This window comes from Scyliorhinus canicula, chromosome 13, assembly GCF_902713615.1.
Source record: "Scyliorhinus canicula chromosome 13, sScyCan1.1, whole genome shotgun sequence".
Taxonomy (NCBI): Eukaryota; Metazoa; Chordata; class Chondrichthyes; order Carcharhiniformes; family Scyliorhinidae; genus Scyliorhinus; species Scyliorhinus canicula.
Window position 1 is genome coordinate 77,906,667 of NC_052158.1, and position 9,972 is coordinate 77,916,638.

Here is a 9,972-nt window from a genome sequence, read left to right on the forward strand (position 1 = left end):
TTCCGCCTGTAATATCCTACCTTCCACTTGAGGTGATCCTTGGATTTTAGGCCTGGAGTTGTGTGCAGTTTTTTCCCCCAAGTCACAAGCTCCGCTGGGGCACGTCGTGGAATCGGCTCAGGTACTTGGTTGTTTTTTTTTAAATTAAGAAACAATTTCTGTGGTTAAAAACAAGTCTTGCTGCTGAGATGGTGCATTTGTCCTTGTGGTGTTAATAGAGTCTATATCCTTCTGAATGGTTAGAGGGCATTGATTAACATGACAAAGTAAAATTCTTCTTCTTTGGAGACAGAGAATAATAAACAAAACCACATACAGGTTTATATTGTTTTATCATGCCAGAAATATATCATGATTCAAAGAAACAAAACTAAATAACCTGATCACACTAACGGTAGCCCCTTTTGACAATGCAGAATAATACGTTGTTATACTTAATTTTATAGGAACATAAGAAAGCATCCAAATGAAATGGCCAAGCAAGCCACTCAGTTGTGTCAAGCTGCTGCAAAAAAGTTGAATCAACATAAAACTGATCAGACCACCAGGCATAGGGTCGGCACTGGAAATGACAAATGTTCTCCAATCAATTGTACAAATGCCTCCTTACTAGCGTGTGCCAAAGCTGGTTGGAGCTGCCCCACAGATTAGTCACACAGCATCCTGACACAGTCACACTCACCAAAATCATACCTTACAGACTTTAGTCCCAGGTGTCATCACCATCCCTGGGTATGCCCTGTCACACCAGCAGGATTGACCCAGCAGAAGTGGTGGCACAATCGGGAGTCCTCAAAAATGGGAAGAATTTATTGCCCTCCTTCATGGCAGGTTTAGTACCACAGGAAGCATCCCAGCGTCTTCCCGCCTCCATTGCAATTAATGTCGGGGTGGGAAGGATCATGGACGGCCTTTGCTCTCTGCTGCCAATTGTGGCCTGTCATTAGGTGAGCAATTAATACCCAATTAAGGGCCTCATCCAGCCACCAGTGTTATTAACCCAGCAGTGGACACCACTTGTGGGAAGCATGCTGAGCAAATGCGTGAGGGATTGCTTGCAGGCTCCTGGAGGTGGGGATTCCCTTGTTCAAAGGCACTCACTGCCTGATCCAGGACATGGCTATGGGAAGGGGAGGGGTGCACTGAGAGCTACCACCACCACCACCACCCCCCCCCCCTCCTTCATTTGCTGTTGAACCCTGTTCCTCCTGTGTTCCTCCCTCTGCAACACCTCCCTTCAGCCATCACTCACCTGTGGCCTGGAACCAGCAATGATCCTCGGCCTCAAGTGAGAGTAGTACCAGCAGCAGCCACCACCTCCCTATGGCACTACCATTCAATAGAGTAGCTGGCCTCTGATTGGCTGGTAGTTCTCATTGGGTGGGACTTCTTGATCCCAGGAAAGGCCCATTGCTGTCCACTTAAGTGCCTAAGTGACATTTAATTTGGAGAGCGATCTCTAAAATAGGAAATGCAGGGCTCTCTCTGTGCTCTCCAGGCAGTGCGTGATCTTCCTGTTGCCTCCATTAAATACCATGGAATCAGATCAAACGCAGGCAAGAAAACATTTCATTGATTGCCACCCACTGACCTCCAAAGGTCAAAAATTAGGATATTTGGTGATAATTGAACATTGTTTGGCTTCATTTACAGCTCCTGAGATACTGAAGCAGTCCATTCCTACATGTAACAAAAGCCCTGCATGATAGGCAAGTAACATTCAACAAAAAATCTCCAACAAAAAAGACGATTACCATCTCCCCTGGCATTCCACGGCATTACCCATCACTGAAACCCCAACCTCAACATCCTGGGATTAATGCAGAACTACATTCTATGGAGGTAACATTTCCAAAATTAATTCCAAATGTAACCTCACAACTTCAGGAAACATGCTACTAGATATTAGATCAATATTTACACAGTTTGAGCATGTTGTATCAGCAGCTAATACTACAGAATGGCTTTTCTGTGCTTAAGATTTTGCAATGAAAAGAAACTATACAATCATTTTGTAGAATAACAATAAAGACATCAGTTAATTCTTTCTGGTGTGGTCTGATTAGTTGTGTTTTTATCAGACATTTTCTCCAGCTTCTCACTGCAAAACAAAAAATAAAAGCTAGTCAGCAGTTTGAACACAATTTACATTCAAACCATGTGCCAGTATATATAGTATTGGCATTTAGGGTGTGCCATTGAAATTCTAGGATAATCAAAGATTCTTATTGATTAGTGAAATGTACAGTGTCTTTGGGAGGATGCAATCAAAGTTTGTGCTTTTACCTTAAATAGCGAAGTGCACGTTTCACCCATCCACTTTGTGGATTTGTACAGATCCACCGACCTTTCACTGTGTGCAGTCTGTTCATATAAATGAAGGAAAATATTAATTTCTGATTGGCTTCAAATGAAATGGCACCATTCAGGAATGATTTGCCTTGTTAATTCTACTCACACAATTGCATCTATCCGGCAAACCTCATTGGACCTCTGCTCCACGTAGCCAGTAATGCGCCTAAATGGTAGAGTTCCTTTTGAATATTTGAGGCAGCAGTCTTTCATAGATACGCTTACTGAAAAAAAGGAATCCACAGGAGTGTTACAGGCTTGTTTATAGAAAGTAACACATTACTGTTAAGAGTTTACACCACGGGTTGCAGATGACCCATCCTTCTCTTCAATCTCCACCCTCTTTACACGGTGGTACTTCTTTATTCCTCTATCGCCTTCTTTGGATCCTCTTTCCTTATTCGAGCAGCAAAGACACTGAGCAAAGTCAGTTTTTTTTTCATGTACATGTATGTCGAATATGCAATTTTAACACAGTGGCCTGAGTGGGAAAATGGAGGAACTGATCAGGGCAAAGGCTCAAAAGATTCTATAAACATTTTTTTCTTACTTCTCTTGTGGGGCTAATAGTAGCAAGAGTGAATAGGAACTTGGGCGTCCACTGCTGCAGACTCTCTGACTCCTAATTGCGAGACCCTTAAAGGAGCTGGTAGCCAGACATGTAACCAAGGTATTCTGAGCGGGTAGATTCTGGAATTTAAAAGGAGGGAAATTGGCCAATAGAATTTAAAGAGGTCAGGAGTCAAAATTCCCTAGGCCTGATTTCTTTTTTTTAAATATCAATTTAAGAGTACCCAATTCATTTTTTCCAATTATGGGGTAATTTAGTGTGGACAATCCACCAAGCTTGCACATTTTTGGGGGTGAAACCCACGCAAACACAGGGAGAATGTGCAAACTCCACACGGACAGTAACCCAGAGCCGGGATTGAGCCGGGACCTTGGCGCCATGAGGCTGCAGTGGTAACCCACTGCGCCACCATGCTCCAGACCTGATTTTTGGTGAATTTTTGAACCCACAGCATGTTGAAAACTAGCCACATGAACAAACAGGCTTTGGAGTATACCATTAACGTTCTTTAATAAATGAGATGAACAATACTGCTCCAATAGCTCTACAGGGAAATGAAAATGAGCTACAATGAAAGGTTTAGTTTCTTCACTGCTCTTGTCTTAATCCCAGTCTTGTCTTGTCTTGATCCCAGTCAGTGCATTGACAGAGGAGACTAATCCGCAATGATCCTCGGCTGAGGGAGAGAGAAATAATAATTAGCTGGGATTTCCACTTGCTGTTCAGAGATCCATCTGGAAATCAGCTGAGGCAGTTCAACGTTCGATTGACCCAGACGAAAATCGGGAAAAGTGCAGCAAACACCTCGAATAGGGTCTGCCCAAATGCCGACACATTAATTTAAACGGAAAGAAAATTGGGTGGGGTCTGTGAGGGGTGTTTGATTCTCTCCACCTAAATTTTGGCTGCCCAGCTGAGTTCTTAAATTCAGTTGCAAAAGGCTATATTCAGCAATAAAAATCATTTCCAAAAAAAAGACTAACTTCAAGAGAGGAAAGGCAAGAGCAACTAAGCTGGAGAAAGAAAGGGGGAAAAAAAGGAAAGATTTGTACCTTTTGCAACCTGCAGATGTCCCAAAACAGCCGGTGAAGTACTTTAGAAGTACAGCCACAGTTTTAGTGTAGGAAATGCGGCAGCCAATTTTTACATAGCAAACTCCCACAACCAGCAATGTCATGATGACCTGTTATGTTTTTATGATATTATGATTGAGGAATAAAAATTGGCCAGGACAGAGGCAGCTGCTGTTCTTCAAAATAGTGCAATGGCGTCTATTATGGCCCCCTTAGCAAATGGATGGGGCCTTATTTTTAACATCTACTTTGAAAGGCGGCATCTCCAACAGTGCAGCACCCCCTCAGTACTCCTCAGGAGAATTAGTCTGGAGCTTGGTGCTCAAAGCACTGGAGTGGGATTTAAAGCCCAAAACAACCTTGTGCCATAGAGTCAAGAATGCTACCACTCGAACCATGGCCGACACTGAAAATATGTCACTGAAAACTCATAATTGGTCATATTTTTCATTGCAATCATCAAGACCTCATTATCCAGCAACATTTGGGTAACTGCATTTTATGTTTAAAACATGATAGAATCGTAGAATGCAGTGCAGATGGAGGACATTCAACCCATCGAGTGTGCACCGACCCTTTGAAAGGGTATCCTACTAAAGGTCAGGCCCTCACCCTATCCCCTTAACCCAGTGACACCACCTGATCTAACCTCAAACCTTCTCGGCACTAAGTGTGGAAAGGAAGTTAACGAGTTACCAATTTAGAAGCATGCTGGGAATATTGTCTATATTTTAACACTGCTTTTGAGTGAAAATAAGTAGGTCAAGTAATGTAAACTAAATACTGCTTAGTATGTTGTACTCGGCCTTATTATGATAATAAGTTGTTCTTCCAAAGGACAACAAAATGCATACTCGAATTGTTGTTAACCCAAGGGCAAAACATTCATATTTCCTCTTGCGTATGTTCCCAAGCTTTATCTCTTCAAAGTTGTTTATTTCACACTATAAATATAATGGTTTTTGACTGCATAACTCAGAGTGCAGTGCACTAGCTTTTGCAGCTGGAACACTCTCTCTCCACAAATATATTTGTGTCAATAAATTTCCTTAAATCGAACCTTGTGGAATTTGTCTTTATTGTGACACTAAGGGGCAATTGATCATGGCCAATCCACCCAACCTGTATATCTTTGGACTGTGGGAGGAAACCGGAGCACCCGGAGGGAACCCACATATACATGGAGATAAAGTGCAAACTCCACATAGTAAGTCACCCGAGGTTGGAATTGAATCCGGGTCCCTGCTAACCACTGTGCCACTATGTCACTAAATGATAATTCACTGAGGCAATAATTATAACCTTCCACATTAATATTGTGCGACTAGATGATGAAATAAAAATCTACATTGAAAGAAATAGAATTATGGGACTTACTTGCATATGATCCACAAATCCAGAGCATGCTCAGGATCATCAATGATTTCAAATTAACTAAAGCTGGTGTGTTGCGATCCATTATTTTCTCACACGCTTTGGCCCCGATTGATCGGTTCGGGAGAATGAAGTTGAGATCTATTGTCGGTTTCTGATATTGTATTTGTTTTCCAACGGGTCTTTTATAGCTGTGCACTCACTGCTGCATTCACCACAACAAACCACGCCTGTGATGAAAAGTTGCCTCTGTAACAACAAAAATCATGCCCCGATTTCCTGTTCAATTTTCCCCTCTTTGTTTTTCACAGTTCAATAAAGGTCACAGAGTCGAAGTGCGAAATAAAAATTACAAGTTTATTATTTTGCAAACTAATCCAACTTCCTTTGAGTATTATGCTGTTTGCAGAATGCGGAAACTTTCTGCAATTTACCAGCCCGAAGTAGCACAAGCTGAAAGGTACGGGGGTGACACCATGACATAACGGCCTGCTTATGTGCCATGACAATTCTGTGATTCTGTATTGAAATAAAAATGTGGAGACTGCTTTAGAAGTTTCTACACTGCCTGGCTCATTGTGAATGTGTCTCCAGCGAAATCAGAATTTTAGCCTGAGGGCTAAATTTCCTCAGGTCCTTTGTGTCAAAGTAATTTAGGTGGGCCAGTGGGCTAAAGGATATCAAGGCACAGCAATGTGTTTCCACAGGCGATTTTCCTCTTTAATCCTGTGCTCCTTGGATTTCTTTATTTGCACCATTCACGTAAGAAATGAAGATTGTCAAGCTGATACTGCTGTCAGTGCAGGGTGATGACTGAGCCAACTTGTCTGCGAGGCACCATATCATTACAGAACTGGAACAGTTTTAAAGTGAAGCTATCATTTTAATTTTAAAAATTAACATAGGTTTCATCAAATTAAACTGCAGTCTAAATAGTGTCTATGAAACAATAAGGCGACTGCATACTGTCTCTGTACCCTTCATAGACCAGAGATGCTGAGGACTGTTGTAGTCTCCCAGCACTCCATCTCCGAAATCTGGTAAATCTGCACTAGTCAAGGATCAAACACCCAATATGGCTCAGTTACATATTGGGGTCTGTATTTATCCATCGGGCCGCTTTAGGTGCTCTTGAAATATTTTGATATCTGTCTGAAGGTGTTAAATAAATGAGCGTGCAATTGATATACGTGCAGGCAACATTACCCTCACACTGACAGTTTGCTGACATTGGTGCTGACTGCAAGTTTTTGTTTTGCACTGCATCAGTTTCTTATTCTGAGTCTTCACACTGAAAATATAGGGTGCACGTCCCAAGACATAACATGAACCAAGAAATTAATTTACCTGTTTCAACTAAAGCATGTCAAATTACCTTTTGAGGGCAGCACGGTGGCCTAGTGGTTAGCACAACCGCCTCACGGCGCTGAGGTCCCAGGTTCGATCCCGGCTCTGGGTCACTGTCCGTGTGGAGTTTGCACATTCTCCCCGTGTTTGCGTGGGTTTCGCCCCCACAACCCAAAAATGTGCAGAGTAGGTGGATTGGTCACGCTAAATTGTCCCTTAATTGGAAAAAATAATTGGGTAATCTAAATTTAAAAAAAAAATGTTTTTAAATTACCTTCTGAGTTTATAAAATGTAATAGTGTGCACAGGAATCAACATGGGCTGGATTTTATGGTCCTCCACAGCCATCTTTGAAAGATGGCGGGTCATAAGATGCAGCGGGAGGCCTGCCCACCACCTTCCAGCTCACTCACGGCCCTATGGAGGCCAGAAAATGCCAAAATTGTCACTTAAATGCCTCATCCTGTTTTTCTCCGGCAACCGGGCAGTGCCCAGGACAAGCAGATATGCCGGGAGGTATTATAGGGTGAGCTATGTTGGGCACGTTCAGATGGGAACCGCCTTTGGGGGAGTCGCTGTGCCCAGCAGAGGCATCCCACCTCCAAAGTCAGGAACCCTCCACCGCTCCCCCCCCCCCTTTCCCCCCACTTTAGCCTCTTTATCCTCTCAAATCTGGCCATTCCCCTCCTCACCCCCTCGCAGTCAAGTCCTGCTGTTACCCCACCCTTGCGCTCCTCTTCTTTGGGGGTTGCCTGTAGCCCCAGAGTGGCCACCACTCGAAACTGGTGTTGCTCGGTTTACAGAACTGTAGGCCTATCAGATTGGTTAATTGATCTCTAAGGCAGTAATTCCACCCCAAGATGGGTGCAGAAGCCTCGCTGTTTGCCAACTGACACCCCAACAAGTGTAATATCATTACAGGCAGCTGTAATTTTCATGGACACACTCCTGACTAAAGTTTTAGTTGGGGGGGGGGGGGATAAAATACAGCTCAATGTGATTGAACATCCCAGAGCAGTCATGGATTAACAATGAGACAAATCCACTAAACCCTCAACCCCAGCACAATCAAAGAGAGCATAGATTGATATTGTTAATGAATATATTTTTAACATTTGCAAATCAGCTTTACAACACCTCAGGGCAACCCAGAGTGCTTTTGAAATTTGATTTAAACTCATTCAAAAGCCATCCAGTTGCACAGAGCTATAATTGGGCCAATAATCACTGTTGTTCTGCAAATATGGCACACAGCAAAGATTCCACCAAAAATAATGGGATAAATGACTAATTAATTTGTTGTCAGCACTGTTTATTGAGATATGATGATAACCAGAATACTGAAACATCTGTGCTCCTATTCCGAAGGTCTCCATCTTAACATCAGGAACAGACAACGGGCGGAACTCTCCCATCCTGGTGGAGACAGGAACACGGAGTGTTACCCCCTGTGGGGGTCGGTGGGGAAACATGCCAAATCTTCCGGCCTGATCTAATTAATTATGCACTCATGGGTTTGCGCTGTTTTCTGTAACAGGCCTGATGCATGTAGTCCGCCGCCTTTCCGGGCACCATCTTGAATAGCCAACATTTGGATAATGCAGTGCTCCCTTAAGACTACACATAAGGAGAAGCCTAGAAAGTGTACATCAATCCTACAGCTGGGCTTTAAATCTATATTCTTGGGCCCCGTAAGCAAGAATGCTATCATTGAGACAATACTAGCTCTTTAATTACATTTTGTGTTCAGTTATTCAATGTTAATAATCAACTCATGCAATTTTATGGAGTTGTTATGGACAGGACAAGCAAACTGTATTTCTTTTCTCTCGCCAACTGTCCATAAGCAGAAAGTGTTTTGAATTATTTTTAAAGTGTGCTGTTGGGTGTTTTCCCAATCTCTTGCGTTATGATTAACTTAAAAATGTTTGTTTTTTCCACATTCAAAAAACAGGGGAGGAGTTTTTGCAACTTCCTACTCCACTGCACACATACACAGTAAAGGGGTGGCAGGGTTAGAAAATAGAGGTTTACACTATTGGAAAGCAATAGTAAAAGAACCGCAGGAAGGAACATTAATAATAATGATAATAATAATCTTTATTAGTGTCACAAGTATGGCTTACATAAACACAGCAATGAAGTTATCCAGATTCCAAGAAGTCAAAATGACGAGGATCTTTCCTTCATGGCTGAGTTCAATCCAAAGGGTTTATGATCAGAGACAACCACACAAAAACCTTTGAAACAAATGGCACTGCAACATGATGGGATCTCTGTGTTTAGACCGCTTGGCAGGTGTTGATTGAGGACTATTAAAAATCAAGCAGTCTTCCTGCGGTTAAGAGATGGGAACCAATTGCTTGCTGAGCTTCTGCTGGAGTCCTTTTCAGCGGTCGGTCTGTGCGGCCAAAGATGTAATGTTAAAACTGTCCAAAAGGCCAGACATTTGCATCATGTGACATGCCCATTAATGGCTAATTGCAGCACAACAATCAGTTTCTGTGCTTCTGGCCAGAATTCCATTGTTCCTCCTTGGGAAAGAGATGAGGTGGCAATTAGCATCTCTTCTGACATAACAAGTTTCCATTGCTCTCTCCGGTTGGAGAGCCAGCATGTTTGCATTTCCTCTGCTTTCATTGAGGTGCCTGCACAATGAGATGTGAGATTGCACAGGCTGAGAGGGGATTTTTAAAAAACTTTCTTGTAACTCCTGTTGGTAGCCTCCAGCACAAATGGCCAATCTTGTGGTCATGTGACTAATGGCTCAGCAGAAAGTAATTTCTTTTAATCATGGCAAAGAATAAAGTTTTGGATTTCTTATCTTGTCAGATGGGACCAACAGAGTGCATGTGATTATTTTTTGCTATCTGTGATTGCTGGTGATGGAGTAATTTCACATTAAAGCAGATTGGGTTTTTTACAAAAATGAAATATAGTCGCATCTATACTTCAGCTCCATGTTAAGTCCTTTAAGATCATTAGCATGAATCTGTCTAAAGCACCTTAATTCTCACAAGTTTGGATGTTGCCTTTTTATGATACCGTATAACATCTACTTCATAGTTTTATTTTTTGCTTGTCTGCAAGTTTTTTGCTGAGGCTAAAGCATTGTATTCTTTCAAATATAGTGAGTTAATAACAAGGTGGCACAATGGTTAGCACTGCTGCCTCACAGCACCAGGTACCCGGGTTTGATTTCGGCCTCAGGTAACTGTCTGTGTGGAGTTTGCACATTCTCCCCATGTCTGCGTG

General features: G+C 42.4%; 1 protein-coding gene across 1 annotated transcript; it reads right to left on the reverse strand.

The window, feature by feature from the left end:
• Window positions 1-315: 315 nt before the first annotated feature.
• On the reverse strand, window positions 316-6,770 carry LOC119976629 (C-C motif chemokine 20-like). The gene is made up of 5 exons (XM_038817264.1): window positions 6,746-6,770; window positions 5,374-5,619; window positions 2,459-2,576; window positions 2,287-2,364; window positions 316-2,101 (listed from the first exon to the last, which is right to left on the reverse strand). Exons 2-5 carry the CDS (start codon window positions 5,453-5,455, stop codon window positions 2,035-2,037), a joined length of 345 nt encoding a protein of 114 aa, XP_038673192.1. The 5' UTR covers window positions 5,456-5,619; window positions 6,746-6,770; the 3' UTR covers window positions 316-2,034.
• Between the last annotated feature and the right edge of the window lie 3,202 nt (window positions 6,771-9,972).